Consider the following 15,984-nt stretch of genomic DNA (forward strand, 5'->3'; position numbering starts at 1 on the left):
TAATGGAATTAATGCAGGGGGTGGAAGGAGAGTGCAAACTAGGGCACGCTGAAATGAATTCGTTACGGGAAAGAAACATGGCAGTAGTAAATAATGACACTGTGACAAAGTACAATCCTCTTTCATTAATCTATTTCACCTCACAATTAGAGTTGACACGATTTAGCAATATCTAAAGTTGACTCCTATTTCTTAATGTTATCGTTCAGAGTTACAATTCTCAATTCATGGATTAGACTATTAAGAACTTAAATGGAGATTGCTTCCATGTCTTATATCGTGACATGGAGTAGGATTCAACTAAAATAAACAATTAATTAACATATCGTGCTATGAGTGTGTGTGCATGGGAATGGGCATGCACAAGCCATGGTAATTAAGTGGGTCAAAAGAAATCAAACAGGAAGAACTCGAGCTTATAACAAAGTCTAAACATAGTACTCAGGATGGAGTTTTTAGCAACTCAAGCATTCATTAAGTACTGTTTACCATTAAATTCGAGATTAATCCATTGCGTACTTCAAAAAAAATTTCCCACCATCCTTCACGATTGCTTATGGCTGAACCACACAGACAAGTAGATATTACTTGAGGTTTGTTCTCATTACTCTAGCACTAGATAATTTAATGTACTATGAGGTTAATTAATGGAGTACTTGAATAATTTACATTGAATTGTTATTGGGAGCAAGTCCAGGTGCCCATCGTTTATACATTGGGACGCAGGATCATGTAGAGATCTAAGGAGCCTAATTGAGAATACAAAAGGATTAATGGTGGGAGGGAATAGAAAAAGGGTAAGGCATTGATTGTAGAAGAAGACTAGGTGCCTCCTAATCTCATGAGCTTTGAAGGAATACATTTATAATGGCATTAAATGGGAAAGTACCAAACTCTTTGTTGGAAAGTACTCCGTGGCTCTCAGGGAATTAGAAAACAGATGGGTCATCTTGGCCATAACCTGGGGAATTAATTGATGATCTTCTTGAAATTCTAAACATTGCATGCTCAAAGGTGGTCAGTGGTGAAGCGTTGGCTTCACGATGAAGAGTATTAGCATTAACCAAATCATGTTCCAAGAGCAGAAACACGCATGTTTCCTTACTGGATCACCACTCCATCTTATCTAAAAAAGAATTGAAGCAGAAAGTATTCTTCAGAGAAGTGTAAGGAAAGTAGAAACTTCCAGCTTGTGTAGTAGTAGAATATAAAATGCTTAAATTCATCATTATAATCATTAAATGCAGTTTGCCGCAATTTACGTTGAGAGGTTGAGAAGAACTGAGATATATATATATATATATATATATTTTTTTTTTTTTTTTGTTTCAAAAGCATTCACAAAAACTAACACTACATCGAATTTCTTACTTCATGGGCATGTCGTGAGAAAATGGATCACCCAATAAAAGAACATTGGAGCCCTCCCCACTCATTTCTACCTTTATGGAGGTGACGCTGTTTGCAAGCAAATGCTTCATTCGTTCCTTCACATCTATAGATCTCGCCTCTATTTCCTATGAGCCTTTTGAATGCACATTGAAATCCCAGGTACAGCAAACCTTATATTTACATAATGAGCTGCCTCATAGCAATGGCTGGGACACTGTGACAGCTCATTTCTTTAAGAGCATCACCTATAGCTTTTAAAGAAATACACACGGGATCGACCACAATGAGGGAAAGGTAAACGAAAAGATCAAATATATATCACCACTCAGCACTGCCGGCATAAAATTACTTCACTGTGACCATCACTGATCAAAATATATCACCTAACACGCTTATGTACATTCTCTTTGCCAACTCTCTGGTGGGGTATAAAAGACAATCATTGTTTCTCCTCGCATAAAGCAGGAGTCTGAGTAAATTCAATCTGAGTCCATGGTACCTAGTCACTGCAGGATAAGGAATAGAAGAGAATGGCATGAGTAACAGATGGCAGAATTGCACTATGAACTTAGAGTATATGAACAAAGATCTAGAAAAAAAATTGCGCACTGAGGAAGAACATATGATGAGAAAATTTATATAGGCAACTAGAAACTTGCAAAACCAAGGAACTTGATAAGATGTTTCATGCATACAAGAAGTCAGGCATCGTGAAAGAGTTATAATACTTGTAAGAGATGATGTGGCAGGGAACTCCAAATAACCCAAAAGGCACAAAAGAAAGAAAGAAAAAGGGATTATACCTCCATTGCAGATGGTCTCATGGTCATGCATTGAACTTGATTTGTTGATCCCAATTTCAGAAAATTCTGTTATTGTTTGAAAATTATAATGCATGTCCTTCATCATCAATCAAATCATAACTTTTCTGTTGAACAATACAATTGATACAGGTATTTTGGCACTAGTTTTGCACATCACAGTAGAGCAACAGTAAAAAAAGGATTTGGTCAAGCGGTTAGCAGTGCCTTCCAGAAAGCCAAACTCTCGTTGGAGATCCGGAACCTCTGTATGTTAAAGACAATTACATCAACTGAGATATACATTTGCAAAGGTGATATCCTCACAAGCAAGTCATTCTAAGAGACAAATATTCATACTACAGAGTTCAACACTTGATGTTTCACTATCCTCAATAGGCAAGATGCTAATTCCTGACTGGCTTCAGATTGCCTGGATTCACCAGAGAGAATCATATTTTGGATGAAGAAAAGTTCATGGTTGCCAAGCAATTTCACTTAGCTGAGGTCTAATCAATCTTCCAACATTTGCTGGCGCTGAATCTCATTAATATATGCTGTCAAAGAATTTGAAGAGCTGTTTATTGTACTGTTCCTACCACGGCATTGCAACAATTGTTGCTGAAGGCCCTGGACTAGCTCATTCAGCTGTTGAATGATCTTTTCCTGAGATAAAATAATCTACAACAAAAGAAGAGTCAAGAGTCTTCATCAATAACTACTATAAAGTCAAAAAATTTCTAGTTCCAGCAATTACATTCCTCAGATTGCAAAATAGGAGAACAGATAACAAGTGTTACATTAAAAAGGCTAAGTCAGACTACTCAGCCAATTAAAGGTAACAAACAAGCTTCTCAGAAAAGAAAAAATCAGCAGAAAACTGAAGGTATAATGTGAAGCGCGAATGTTGCAAGATTAGACCATAGCGGAACTACGTAAGGATGATACACATGGACGCTTGCAGCAACCCTAACCATGTTTCTACTCCTAGACAATACAACAGATCAGCAGTTACATACTTACATCATGCATAAGAAGATGTAAGCTGCAATATAATGTGTTCAGATGTTTAGGAGCAATATGCCTGATAAATTAAACATCATTCAGGAGCTGAGTCATTATACACATAACGGATAAAGAATTCTTCTGATCACGAAAATAACAGCACCTCCCTTAAGAATGATATAAAAAAGATTAAGAACATGAAATGAACACAGAAAATGTCCAACAGATGCACAAGGAAGGAGAAAGATTTCAGGTAGAACTGTAGAAACAAGAATTAAAGAAAACAAAAAATATTTTTACTCATAGATAGTTTTCAATCTTCTTATATAATTATCTACAGGAGAAACACTAAAAGACCAAGAAGATCATTTTCTTTTCATGATTTAATATCAAAAGATAAATCAAAGATTAAGATCTTTACTGAGATGTTGGGAGCTTACCTTTTCTTTAACAACTTCTTCTCTATTTGAAATGTACTGCTGTTTTTGAGGAATTCCTGGATTCGTTTCCAATTCGTTCACAAGTTCTTGCTTCCATTCAAACTGCGATGTGACTATAAGTATCACCAATAGAAAAAGAAGCACCACAGGCCTCGACATCATTGTGATTAATTAGAAATGACCTGGAAATAAAGTTGTCAATAAGAATTACCAAAATTCAACAGGAATTTCGTTCATAAAATAGTAACTCAGGCAATCATCTCTTAGGGCAACATAAATAGCAAAATAAACATTCACAAACACCAGGATAAAAAATATAATGAACACGATAGTAAGCAAAATAATTGCTGACGTTCCTGAATATAGGAAAAGATGCATATAAGCACAAACTATCATAACTTTCCCAATTGATTTCCTGTCTCAATATTCTATTTAGGTGATTGTATCTGGATATATGAACATGGCCAGGATGAAACAATTGTATACACCCTACTCCTAGCAAGATAGATCGGATACGATGTATTTTCTTCAAAAGGAAAGCAAGAACGTCCATATCTTCAATTATGAATACATAGCATCCATCTCTTGAAATCAACTCATCTGCCACCAAATCCAACAATATTAAACTTCAAACAACTAAACCCTAGCAAGAACTGCAAAGAAGCCTAATCAGCAAAAATCGCGGCATCAAACTACTACAGAACCACCGAAACCCTCCATCGACTCAATTATACATTATATCCGCAACTCTTACGCATCAAACAACTACACTTGTCGAAAATTCGAAAGGATCCCTAAATCAGCAGATATCGCGACAAAAAGACGATTACTGAACCAAAACTACCGTAAGAATACGGAGGAAATCGCGTAGATGACTCACGAGACATCGAATTCGAAGGATCTTGTGGTCTCTTCCCCTTCCTCGGTCTTGAATCGAACATTAGGGGTTCGCGCTGCAAGGGGAAGGAGTGGAGAGTTCGCACTTTGCAGCTCTCCATAGCGGACCATCATTTTATAGGTTTGGCTTGAATGGAGGCAGGGACAAAGATTTCTTTTTAAATCTTTAAGGCAAAGCCCACGGGCCACGGCCCGCACCGACATTGTCGTTTGCAATTAGCACCCTGCAATTTAGAGGATTTACGTTTTGAATTCCATTTGCAGACATAGAGAAAGAAAGATTGTTTGTTATTCAGTCCCTACCATATCATATGAATATTAATTTATTTGACTTCTATATTTTGTGTTAAAACAATGATTGTTTATAGGGGGCCTTAAAGTAAAATGTAGGAAATAGATGTAAACATTCATATGATAGGATTAGTAATAAAAAAATAATGTAGGGTGTCTTGTATGAATGTCCCAAAAAGAAGAAAATGTAATTAAACAAATTGATTATAGAACGATTTGCACTAAAAGTTCACCACGTGTCAAACGATATGACTATTGATCACTTCTCCATTAATCGCCGCTCCAAAATTAGATCACGGCGTACAGTCGCGTCCTCTGCGACGAGTAGGAACTCGGAAACGATGGGAAACGCTCAATCGCCGTCTTCGGACTCGCGTTTCGCCACCGCGAGCAAGTAACTATTCCTTCTCCTGTTTAATCTTTCATTCCTCTTCTGTTCGGTGTTAACCCCAACTATTAGGGCCTTCTCGAAGCAAGAACTCGAGGATTTGAGATCACTATTCGTCTCTCTCGCTGCCCAATCACAGAGCGACGGCAAGTTTATCTCCCAATCCGTATTCCGGGTAATGAACAAGAAAATTAGGATTTTATCCCTCTTTAATTGATGCCCATTTTATTGACATCGGATTTGATCACGGATGTAGACGTATTTTGGGATTCATGGACCTCTGGGCGACAGATTGTTTCAATTGGTTGGTCAGAATCGGAATAATGGAATGCTCACTTTTGAGGATCTCATTATTTCCAAAGTTTGTACTCCTTTCCCCTTTACTTTGTGATTTTATTTACTTCTTGCAAGAAAGTAGAGTGGAATTAGTTAATTGAAGTTATTTGTCAATTAATATTCTTCAGAACACTGCAAATAGTTGTAGTAAAATGATGTTTGTCTTAGTTTTGCTGTTTGTATGCTTTTGTCAGGGGACATATGAGAAAGGAACCAGAGAAGACATTGGGGAATTCATGTACCAATTGTGCGATGTTACAGGAGATGGTCTTTTAGGGAGGTATGGTTCTGAATCTTCTGATATGATGTATATTTGTTATTATCTGTCTCTTTTCTTTCTAGGGGAAGTTGTAAATTGCTGCTTTCCAAATTATGTATACTATGTCTACTTATGGGGTACTAAATAAGAAAATTTACGCCTGGTCGTTGATCCTTCCTCTTCATTTTTCTAACAACATAATAAATATCATCATTTCTCAGGTCTGATGTGGAAGCTGTTTTAAAATCCATTTATGAAACTGTTTTCGCTCTCAAAGACGATGGAACTAGAGCAAGCACCAATCAGGAAACTTTGCAAGTATTTCTGAATGCAGCGACCTTTTCAAAAGAAGTTGAAGGAGTGGCTGAAAAATGCATGAGTCTAGCAGATTTTAGAAGTTGGTGCAACCTTCTACCATCTGTGCGGAATTTCCTTGGAAGTTTATTGATGCCACCTGATTCAGGTTGAATTATTTTATTTCCTCGACGATATTAACATGTTGTTTCCTGAAATTTTGGGCATCACAGTGTGCAATTAGGTTTAAAGAATGGTATCATGGTATGATGGGAAAATAATATGCATAAACAACAACAGAATTTTGTATCATAACTATTTTGGCCCTGGGATCAGGATTACATGGTGCATGTCATACTAAATATTTTACCTATTTGGACTTATCTTTAGGTAACGAAAATGCATTAAACAAGTCTTGGAATTGTTCCACATAATTTTAGCAAGTATCTGCAGTAATCTTCATGTGCTAAATATGGATCTGATTTGAACTAAATAGGCACTCATTGATGGTGATTTAAGTTTTTGTGTATCTTGGGTTATGTTCATCTACAGGGAGACCTGGCTTTCAAGTTCCGCAACTTAAACATCCAGAGAATTTCAACTCCGACTTGCAAATTTTGAGGAAGGAATATGCTTGGCATATTGGAGGAGCACTTTCTCAACATGAAGTCAGAGAGTGGAAGCTCCTGTATCATAGTGCACTAAATGGTCTAAGTTTCAACACCTTCTTTGGGAATATTTCGTGAGTATTTCTATACATAATGCGTGTATCTTGCAGACATCATTTACATTGTACAGATTGCTACTAGTTCTTATTCTTGTGCAACAGTAATTAGCCTTCTACAACACAAAATTAGTATTGGGAACATATATATTTTTTAGGGTAACGGTAGTTCAAATGACCATTTTTCCACTGGAGGTTGGACTTGAAAATTTCTTAAAAAAGTATCTGACCATGCCATAAATCCATAATATCAATCTCCAAGGTTGGCGATACATTATATTTCAAATATAATTTTGTTTCCCTGTTAAATGCTAGAGAATTGCAAAACTAGAAATTAGTAATTGTGCTTAGATGGTTCTCTGCGATGATCTTGTATCAAAGTTTGTGATTTATTTTTAGAGATCTTATATGACATTGTTCCTATCAGCAGATAAACTGACTGTGTATCATGTATTTGCTATTTACTGGTCCAGTATTTGAATTTGCAGGAGTGACGATGGAGCAACTGTACTGATTATCAAGGATACTGAAGGTTTCATATATGGAGGTTATGCATCACAACAGTGGGAAAGGCACAATGACTTTTATGGTGATATGAGGTCATTTCTCTTCCAGCTATGCCCCAAAGCATCCATTTTTCGCCCTACTGGAGCAAACAACAATTTGCAATGGGTATGGTGCAGCATATCACTTCTAAGCCAGCCTTCTACTGAGAATGAACCATATATCTGACTCTATTCCAGTTCATAATCATAAAGGAGGGAGATCCTATTTTCTAAACGAACTGCTATTTGCATCTTGTTATGCCATAGTTTGTGCTTGTTCAGAGGATTGTTAACTTAGATCCTGCAAAAAAAAAAAAAAAAGAATTTAAGACATGAATTAAGATAGTGTCCAAACTTTTCCCTTATTGTACTTATTTATTACCTTCTAATTGAACTTGGGGAGGTAATGTTTTCTAGCTTGTGTGTATTATTACCTTCTCTATCTTTGATATTGTTGTGTCTAGGCATATCTATTAACTGTGGTTTACATATCAGTTGCTCATCCTGCAAAAGACTTCAGTTCTACATTACTCTTAATCATGCTTACCGAATAGTTCATAAAGTCATATATCCTGTTTGTCCTTGCATTACATGTATTAGTCTCTTGCATATTCGGTTCCAAGGATGATCAATTACATTTTCTTGCGGTGGCTCTTTTCTTTTTCTTTTCCTTTTTCTTTAGTAGATAACCATCTTCTGACATTTGTTTCTTTATGGTGGTAGTATGCCATGAATTTCAGCTCAGCTAACATCCCTAATGGCATCGGCTTTGGAGGACAGCCAAATCATTTTGGTCTTTTTCTCTCTGCAAATTTCGATCAGGGGCACACATTTAGCTGCACTACATTCAACAGTCCTTGCCTATCCAAGTCTTACAAGATAAGGCCAGAAGTTATCGAATGTTGGGGAGTTCAAGTGACAGGTTTGCAGAATGAGAAGCCAGAGATTGTCAATGGGTCGGTTCTTGAGAGATTTAAGGAGGATCGCAACATGCTGAAGATGGTTGGCCTGGCAAATTCCAGCGACTGAATCCATTACGAGATCAAAATTTGCAGGTCCTATTCATGCCCACTAGATTTGGTCATTTAATTGGCTTGTGATCTTGGTATAGATCTGGTTCTTGAATTGGGTAGATGACAGGTCCTAATTGAGTGTTTTATAGCGGTAATATTTAGTTGCAAATGCTCAGATATATCATTTTCTCCGTGCTGCTTAGGTGGCATGTTTCTTTCGTACCGTTGTATATGTTGTCTTTTTCCTCCCTCCTGTTAAACCAATCTTTTATCTGCTGTTATATGTATAGATAGATTTGGGTCTTTCTAGTTGAATTACAAGGGATCAACAAGTGAATGAAATTATCATTTGTATGTACCCTTTTCTTTATTTTTTTATTCATCACCTTTTCCTTTTCTATAAAAAGAAAAATTTGATCATTCAACAGTAGTTTAGATAGGATGAACAAATGGTCATTCCTTCCGAGATCGGATGACATCTAAATCTCGGAACATATATAATAAGGCAAAGTCTTCGTCCTTCTTTAAAAATTATAATCTTAATTTAACAACTATAATAGTCAGTTTTTACATTCGGTATCAGTTTCAAAATCACATTATATAAGAGATAAATTTTAATTAAATATAATTCTCTATCTCTATATGTTAAAATTTAATTTAAATTACTTTTAAACTAATAAGAGATATATATAAATAATAAAAAATAATTAAAGAGATAAAATATAATTAAATTTTTATCAAGTTAATTATAAAAGACATCAATATCTTTATTTTGATATATATACATTACTCTCAATTAAAAAAATATATATCTTTTATTTGATAAAATATTAAAATAATATAATTATCAAAAAATAATATGTAAAATTATATATCTAAATAATAATAATTATCTGCTGAACTGGTAATATTTTTTAAGTAACTATACTAAAGAAACGCTCGTATAATAGTAGACAGGACAACTAAGATCAATCCTCGCAATACATCGTGGGCCAGAAAAACGTTTATCGTAACAAAAAACGTGCGTGCAGACAACCCACATGAGATAATGGAAGACTCTCAGCTCACCATTATAAAGGTATACCTCCCTCTCTCTCTCTCTCTCTCTCGAGCTCCTCCCACCACCACTATCTCAAGACAGAAGCCATCAATTTAATGGCAACTGCAACCTTCACAAAGAGGTATAATCATCTACATGTAGATCATCGTGTTTCCTCTTGTTTAGAATTTTAAGCATAATTCTTTCGCCAATCTTATGAACAATTAAAACGTTTTTATTTTCTTTTAGCACCTCGTAATCTGCCTTTTATTTTTGCAGAAACTGTTCTTGGTTTTTGGTTTTAGTCTTTAAATAATTTGTTTTCTTGTGAGTTTTAGGCTTGAAGGCAAAGTTGCGTTAATAACCGGCGGCGCCGCTGGTGCTGGTGAGGCTACCGCCCGCCTCTTCGTCCAACACGGCGCCAAAGTTGTCCTCCTCGACATCAACGACGACTTGGGCCGCCGTGTCGCCGCCGACATCGACCCTGATGACGTCATCGCCTACATGCATGGCGATGTCTCCGTCGAGGCTGACGTCAGCGACGCCGTCGACCTCGCCGTGGCCAAGTACGGCGGGCTCGACATCATGTTCAACAACGCCGGCGTCATCGACCACAAAAAGGCCAACCACCGGAGGATCACCGAGGACCACGTGTCGGACTTCGAGCGCGTACTCGCGGTTAACGTGACTGGCGTCTTCCTCGGCACGAAGCACGCGGCGCGCGTGATGACGGCCGCGGGGCGCCGCGGAGTAGTGTTGAACAACGCGAGCGTGTCCTCGGTGGTCGGCGGCCTGGCGTCGCACGCCTACGCGGCGTCTAAGCACGCCGTCGTCGGGTTGACCAAGAACGCGGCGGCAGAGCTGGGGCAGTACGGGATACGAGTCAACTGCATCTCCTCGTACATGTACGCATCAGCGCTGTCCATCAACGAGATGTACAAGGAGAAGAAGGATCTGGAAGCGTGGATCTCGTCGATGGTCAACTTGAAGGGGGTGGTGTTGACGGCGGATGACGTGGCAAAGGCGGCGCTATTTCTTGCTAGTGATGAGGCGAAGTACGTGACTGGGCATAACTTCATCATAGATGGAGGGTTGACCACCATCAACAACAACTTTGGTCTCTTCGAGCAGTAGGATCAAATAGTCCGTAAACGCACTCGAATTGGAATAATACTACCCACTTAAATCCCTCTACCCCCGTTCTCCCCTCTCTCTCTCTCTCTCTCTCTCTCTCTCTCTCTCTCTCTCTCTCTCTCTCTCTTGTTTCTTAAACTTTATTAAAAGCACGGCCTCTAATGGCATTATATAAGACACTATGTCGTTAGTTAATGAACAACTATGTATGCAAAATGATTATAATACCCTTAATAAGTCTTTTCTTTAAAGGTTAAAATAAAATTAAATAAGGACTATCTTTTAAAGTGATATTAGAAATATTTTAGTTTTTTTTTTATTTTTCAAAAGTAATGGAATATTTTCTTTCCTGTTAGGATAAAAGTATATTTTTCCTAAAAATTTAACTGTGCTACACCCATTTTTCTCAAGAATTGATCTAATGCGAATATAATTATTTTTGCTAGCAATATCCAGTCCAGTCCAGTCCAGTCCATTTAATTAAGCAAACAAACCAACACAACTTTTAGGAAACATAATTGCATTACAGATGGAGGATGGTGGAGACCATAATAAGTTGCTATACAAAGAGACATGGTAGCAGTTTTAAGGTCTCAACCCCTTTAGAAGTACTCCTCAGTCCTTCCCTTGAAACCAATCTGACCAAAGGTGAGGCAAAGGAACAAACCCAAGTGCCATGTCACCAACCACAACCTGCAAAGATTTCACCGAATTTGCAATTAAGAACTCATAATAACAGTAAGAAATTAATATAAACAGCAAGGTAGTTAGTCCAAATTTAAACACACCAGAATTGGGATGTGAGGGCTGGGCCAGTGGGCCAGTGAGCAAGCTCCTCTCCAATGCTCTGGAAGAAGAGCCCAGTCAAGCTGTTGCCGTTGATCGCCGGAATGCTCGACGGCGCAAGCCAACCGATCAACCCGAATCCGATCACATTAAGGTCAGTTCGGAGCCAATCCCTCTGAAAGCTTTGTTACATGATGCAAAGAAAAGAACACATCCATACCATGTTACAGATTAACTCACAACAAGTACCTGTGCTTAGAGTATCTAAGTGAAGCGATGTTTTATCACTTACCAGGTGAATTTTCCACCTGAAGCTAGCTTCTGCTTCAGAGGGTTCCTTGCAGCCACTTGGGTCCTTATGAAACCTGAAGGATTTCCAAAAGAAGATGATCAACAGTACTCAAGAATGCAATAGACAAAAACACTAGTATGGTTTTGCTATGAGTAGTAAAATTACCAGAAGAGAGAGAAGCCTTCGAAGAAGGGCGTGCAAGGGTGAGAGGAGAACCCAATCCTGCAATGCTGGCTGTGGATGCCATGGCTGCTCTTACCTTGACTTTCGTGTACTATCTGGACAGCACTGGTTGTTCCAACTATTTTAGAGGCTGAGCTTGCTTTTAGTTGGATTCTTGGATCAGGGGCTTGTGTGATGTGGATCACTTGCCATGGCTGCAATGGATTGTATGTGCTATGCTTTGGCTAATGGAGCTCTGCCACCTGGATAGATGTGGATAAGATATTATCTCTGTCTCCTTCATTGTAGTATGATACACAGGAACGCTTGAGAATTGGGCCTATTCCACAAGGCTCACCCATTACAAAGCCCAAGTCACATGAGATTACCATCCATCAGAAAGTTTCAAATCAAATGGGCAAAAGTCTATCACTCTTACCAGAAAAGATGAGATGAGAATAACAGAGAGAAAGAGAGAAAGAGAGAAAGAAAGGTACAGACAGAAAGATTAAAAATTGTCAAAAATCAAACACAAGGACACTGACTTGTCAACTCAGTTGGATCAAATTAGGCATTTACATGTGTTTTCTTCTCTCCTTTAGTGGCAAATCCACATGCATTACATGAAAGCCTATGATTTTTATCTTACAGTATCAGAAGATACCATCCCTTCTTCACTCAAAGGTCTACAAGTGTTGGCTTGCATCACATGGCTTAAGAAATAGGGGCAGATGGGTTACATGATTGAGTTAAGAGAAGTACACAGCTACCCATAGTGGTGGTGGACGCAATTGTGAGGACTGGCATTGTACACGGCACAATGAAAGGGATTTGATCAAAATCTTATCTTCTTTCTCTAGCTTGCTGGAGAAATAGTTTAGGAACAATTGTGGTCCCTCAAAGGTCAGGACTAACAGTGTCGTGAGGAAATAGACCCACAACCTCACCTTTTGGCATACATTGGCATGCAACTAGTTGGAGGATAAAAGCTCATGCAGGTTGAAACTGAAAGCCACCTTGTAAGTGTTGATCATGGAATTGTACCTAGAACTCAAAGAGTAGGTGCCGACTTCCACACTTGCTTTGTTGGTCATACATGTTATGATGCCTCTTGGATGTTGAGCTGCAATTGAATGGGAGAAAAAAGTTGACTAAGTCAGAGTTTTGTTGCTCTGAAATCAAAGTATGATAGTACAAAAGTTGTATCATTTTGTATAAGCGTAAGGGTTATTTCACATAAACGGCCTTAAATAATAGAGAAGTTGTATAAATAGTTTCACATGTCACAATGAACCTAGGCCTCCTCTTCCATGGATGTGCAGTTGTCATCTAGGTTTAAATAATTGTATGTCCCTTAAAAGCACCCCCCCCCCCCCCTCCTTCTCATATGTTCAGATTAACCAGGCCTCTTGTACAACTAATTAATATTTCCTAGTATTTTTTGGCATTTTCTCCAAATTGTGCCTTAAAGTTATGTTTGATAAATGCATAACAATATTATCTACATGCTTCCCAACAGCACACCATCATCACAACCATATCCACTATCAACTTTCCACAATCCCTTCCCTTCTCCTTTTTATCTCTCCCCCTCCCCTCCCACTTCACAAGATACAAACTAAACTTTTATCTTCCTCTCCTACCATGCACACAAACCCTCATCTACAAGCTTGGTCTTGGAAGCCACCAATGGATCCCCATCACCACTACCACCTCCATAACCAAGCAGTTCACTATGAGAGAGAGCCCATGTTTGAGAAACCCCTAACTCCGAGTGATGTGGGCAAGCTTAACAGGCTAGTAATACCCAAACAGTATGCAGAGAAGTACTTCCCCCTCGACGGAGACTCTGGCGAGAAGGACCTACTGCTTACCTTGGAAGATGAGTCCGGTAAGACATGGCAATTCCGGTACTCCTACTGGACCAGCAGCCAGAGCTACGTCCTCACAAAAGGCTGGAGCCGCTACGTCAAGGAGAAGAGGCTTGATGCCGGTGATGTCGTTCTTTTCGGACGCATAAGTGGCGGTGGTGGCCATCGCCTCTATATCAGTTGCAGACGCCGCAATAATGCAGCGGTGGCACGCACCATGGCTGAGTCGAATGTCACAGTGGCATGGAATCCAATGTCCTATAATAACACAGACTCATGCACGCACCTCAGCTCACTGCAACAAGATAGTAGCCTCCATGCAGGTAAATTAAGATAAGAGAAGTGATTAACATGTTTGAATACTAGGGCAGGTTATATATACTCATGAATTATATCATTTGCAATTCTAGGATATCCCGAGGCAGCATCGACATCAGCGCCGGCTAATTCGAGGAGGCTGCGATTGTTCGGAGTGAATTTGGATTGCGGACCAGAATTGCAGGAGCCAGAGGCAGCAAGGGAAGTGTTACATTTAGTAAACCAGAGCACAATGCCTTCTGTAAACAAATCTTGGTTAGCAACATAGCACTTGTATTACTTTATTACTCTCCACTCTCAGTAACTAAGTTAGCTATAATTTTGTCAAAAAAAGAAAACCAAGTTAGCTATAAGCATTACTGTTCTTATGATACAAGGATTAAATGCTTGCATCTTAACAGGAGCAGCTCTTAGACTGGGTGGAGAAGATAAGGTTAGGGGTAAAGGGAGAGAAAGGAAGAAGACTTGCCAAAGGGGAATCTTGTGGAGGCGAGGAGAGAGAAAATAAAAAGCAATAAGAAGATATCCATGGTTTTCAGGGCGATCTTCTCATTGCCCAACTTGCTTTCTTTCTTTCAGGAACTCCACTGCAGGAAGTCCTGTCGGAAGTGATCGATAGGCTCTTCTAAGGGTTCAGGAAACATCTGGTTGAAATGAGTAGCCATGAGTGGAGCCCAAAAGCTGATAGGAAGAAATTAAGGGTGGCCCACCAACTCCTGTTGAGCTATTAAAGTTTTGAATCAAAGAAAAAAATAACAAAAAAGAGAGAGCTGTTATGCGATGTGGTTTGTTTTCTCTTTTAGCATTCCTTTTCTCCTACGTTTGTTATCTGATGGTCTGTGTCACTGTGTGAGGTGAACAGTGGTTGAAATATTAAGTGGCATTCAGGTGCATGAGTACCACCGGAGAGGCAATGACATGAAAGAAATAGTAAGTGCAGCAAAGGCTCAGAGAAAAGACACCCATGTCCTATGCTTTTAATTCTACATTAATGTTTTGGTCTCCTCCTTTTTGTTCCTTGGGAAGAAAAGTCTCCAGTTTAATATGCAAGTGGATTGCACAACCTAAATAAGATATAAGAGAAAAGTTGCTTGGTTAAAGACTTTGGAGACAAGTTTAGACATAAAAAGGTCATCAGTCTTAACCATAATAAGCTAGATTCCCACTAGTTTATGGCTAAAACTTTAGAGATTCACCTGCTTTTCTGTGCATTAGTGTGAGGCAACAGTATCATACACTAGCCTGACCAATTAGTAAGAGCTGGTGTTACAGAATCATACTATACTACAATTACTATCTAGATCTAAAAGTTAGATCATCCTGAATTCCTGATAGCTGTAAAGTGCAAAAAGACTAGTTAATGAAGAGTGAAGATTTCATACCAGGCAACCAAATCTGGCATTTATAGCATAGATGCTCGTTATGATCACAACAGGCTCAAGTCCCAAACTTTGCAAATTGCGTAGATTCCATCCGTATATTATACTGGCTGCAGTGCAAGTAGCTGAGAAAGATGAGAACGAAGGTGCCAACACAACGAGAAGAATTCATCTGAATGAAATTTTCGATAATAGTGCAGACATGATTAAACTTGCAGGATAATAAACGACCATATCGACAGAAAGATCCCCTGTCTGCTAACAAGAAAATGAGCCATGTGCAGGTGCCTTTTCCTAATCAAAAATCTTGAATCTTGTTCAAGTAACCCAGCACTAAAAAGATTAAAATTATAGCATGAGTACTAATAGTTAATAGACTGATCATGGGTCACACGGGAATATGTTCAAAGGATCAGAGAACTGCCACTTCCTGGCACATTCAAGAGCTCCTCCACCGCAAAACATTTGTTGATAAGGCTAAAATATACAGTATTCAGTGGAACCATAGCAAACTACGTCCAGTGTTGGTGTGTTCCTCTCTTGATATTGGAGGTGCAGATCTCAGGCAACAAGAAAAGGAGGCAGTATCAGACCTTGAATTTGCCAATGACACAACAAT

The 15,984-nt window shown here is 38.7% G+C and overlaps 5 protein-coding genes and 1 long non-coding RNA gene across 6 annotated transcripts; 3 read left to right on the forward strand and 3 right to left on the reverse strand.

Moving 5' to 3' along the window:
• Positions 1–2,476: 2,476 nt before the first annotated feature.
• Positions 2,477–4,653, reverse strand: LOC140780082 (uncharacterized). Its single transcript, XM_073125407.1, has 3 exons — positions 4,518–4,653; positions 3,638–3,819; positions 2,477–2,873 (listed from the first exon to the last, which is right to left on the reverse strand). The coding sequence occupies exons 2-3, from the start codon at positions 3,797–3,799 to the stop codon at positions 2,706–2,708; spliced, it is 330 nt and encodes a 109-aa protein (XP_072981508.1). The 5' UTR covers positions 3,800–3,819; positions 4,518–4,653; the 3' UTR covers positions 2,477–2,705.
• Positions 4,654–5,083: 430 nt separating this feature from the next.
• Positions 5,084–8,742, forward strand: LOC140758531 (uncharacterized). Its single transcript, XM_073094733.1, has 8 exons — positions 5,084–5,219; positions 5,286–5,388; positions 5,470–5,574; positions 5,744–5,829; positions 6,030–6,271; positions 6,655–6,844; positions 7,315–7,498; positions 8,095–8,742. Exons 1-8 carry the CDS (start codon positions 5,167–5,169, stop codon positions 8,398–8,400), a joined length of 1,269 nt encoding a protein of 422 aa, XP_072950834.1. The 5' UTR covers positions 5,084–5,166; the 3' UTR covers positions 8,401–8,742.
• A 700-nt stretch (positions 8,743–9,442) lies between these two features.
• LOC140780080 (short-chain dehydrogenase reductase 2a-like) lies at positions 9,443–10,613 on the forward strand. Its single transcript, XM_073125405.1, has 2 exons — positions 9,443–9,565; positions 9,762–10,613. Exons 1-2 carry the CDS (start codon positions 9,540–9,542, stop codon positions 10,555–10,557), a joined length of 822 nt encoding a protein of 273 aa, XP_072981506.1. The 5' UTR covers positions 9,443–9,539; the 3' UTR covers positions 10,558–10,613.
• Positions 10,614–11,008: 395 nt separating this feature from the next.
• On the reverse strand, positions 11,009–11,958 carry LOC140780081 (photosystem I subunit O). Its single transcript, XM_073125406.1, has 4 exons — positions 11,801–11,958; positions 11,636–11,708; positions 11,346–11,525; positions 11,009–11,250 (listed from the first exon to the last, which is right to left on the reverse strand). The coding sequence occupies exons 1-4, from the start codon at positions 11,880–11,882 to the stop codon at positions 11,160–11,162; spliced, it is 426 nt and encodes a 141-aa protein (XP_072981507.1). The 5' UTR covers positions 11,883–11,958; the 3' UTR covers positions 11,009–11,159.
• Positions 11,959–13,267: 1,309 nt separating this feature from the next.
• LOC140780079 (B3 domain-containing protein Os11g0156000-like) lies at positions 13,268–14,767 on the forward strand. Its single transcript, XM_073125404.1, has 3 exons — positions 13,268–13,991; positions 14,079–14,241; positions 14,388–14,767. The coding sequence occupies exons 1-3, from the start codon at positions 13,271–13,273 to the stop codon at positions 14,398–14,400; spliced, it is 897 nt and encodes a 298-aa protein (XP_072981505.1). The 5' UTR covers positions 13,268–13,270; the 3' UTR covers positions 14,401–14,767.
• Positions 13,824–15,952, reverse strand: LOC140780083 (uncharacterized). The gene is made up of 3 exons (XR_012107451.1): positions 15,369–15,952; positions 14,051–14,225; positions 13,824–13,963 (listed from the first exon to the last, which is right to left on the reverse strand). It is a non-coding gene; the product is annotated as an uncharacterized lncRNA (long non-coding RNA).
• Between the last annotated feature and the right edge of the window lie 32 nt (positions 15,953–15,984).

The sequence above is a fragment of the Typha angustifolia genome, chromosome 3, assembly GCF_048772165.1.
Source record: "Typha angustifolia cultivar Huaian chromosome 3, ASM4877216v1, whole genome shotgun sequence".
Lineage (NCBI taxonomy): Eukaryota > Viridiplantae > Streptophyta > Magnoliopsida > Poales > Typhaceae > Typha > Typha angustifolia.

What these genes read in the sequence shown, in the direction of transcription:
- LOC140780082 (XM_073125407.1), bottom strand. Translation starts at nt 3,799, where the DNA reads ATGATGTCGAGGCCTGTGGTGCTTCTTTTTCTATTGGTGATACTTATA. An exon ending in AAGAAGTTGTTAAAGAAAAG is followed by an intron (nt 2,874 to 3,637) that starts GTAAGCTCCCAA and finishes CTTTTGTTGTAG; the next exon opens with ATTATTTTATCTCAGGAAAA.
- LOC140758531 (XM_073094733.1), top strand. Translation starts at nt 5,167, where the DNA reads ATGGGAAACGCTCAATCGCCGTCTTCGGACTCGCGTTTCGCCACCGCG. An exon ending in AGGATCTCATTATTTCCAAA is followed by an intron (nt 5,575 to 5,743) that starts GTTTGTACTCCT and finishes TGCTTTTGTCAG; the next exon opens with GGGACATATGAGAAAGGAAC. An exon ending in GGAGATGGTCTTTTAGGGAG is followed by an intron (nt 5,830 to 6,029) that starts GTATGGTTCTGA and finishes ATCATTTCTCAG; the next exon opens with GTCTGATGTGGAAGCTGTTT.
- LOC140780080 (XM_073125405.1), top strand. Translation starts at nt 9,540, where the DNA reads ATGGCAACTGCAACCTTCACAAAGAG. An exon ending in ACTGCAACCTTCACAAAGAG is followed by an intron (nt 9,566 to 9,761) that starts GTATAATCATCT and finishes TGTGAGTTTTAG; the next exon opens with GCTTGAAGGCAAAGTTGCGT.
- LOC140780081 (XM_073125406.1), bottom strand. Translation starts at nt 11,882, where the DNA reads ATGGCATCCACAGCCAGCATTGCAGGATTGGGTTCTCCTCTCACCCTT. An exon ending in GAAGGCTTCTCTCTCTTCTG is followed by an intron (nt 11,709 to 11,800) that starts GTAATTTTACTA and finishes GAAATCCTTCAG; the next exon opens with GTTTCATAAGGACCCAAGTG. An exon ending in TCAGGTGGAAAATTCACCTG is followed by an intron (nt 11,526 to 11,635) that starts GTAAGTGATAAA and finishes CATGTAACAAAG; the next exon opens with CTTTCAGAGGGATTGGCTCC.
- LOC140780079 (XM_073125404.1), top strand. Translation starts at nt 13,271, where the DNA reads ATGTTTGATAAATGCATAACAATATTATCTACATGCTTCCCAACAGCA. An exon ending in AGATAGTAGCCTCCATGCAG is followed by an intron (nt 13,992 to 14,078) that starts GTAAATTAAGAT and finishes TTGCAATTCTAG; the next exon opens with GATATCCCGAGGCAGCATCG.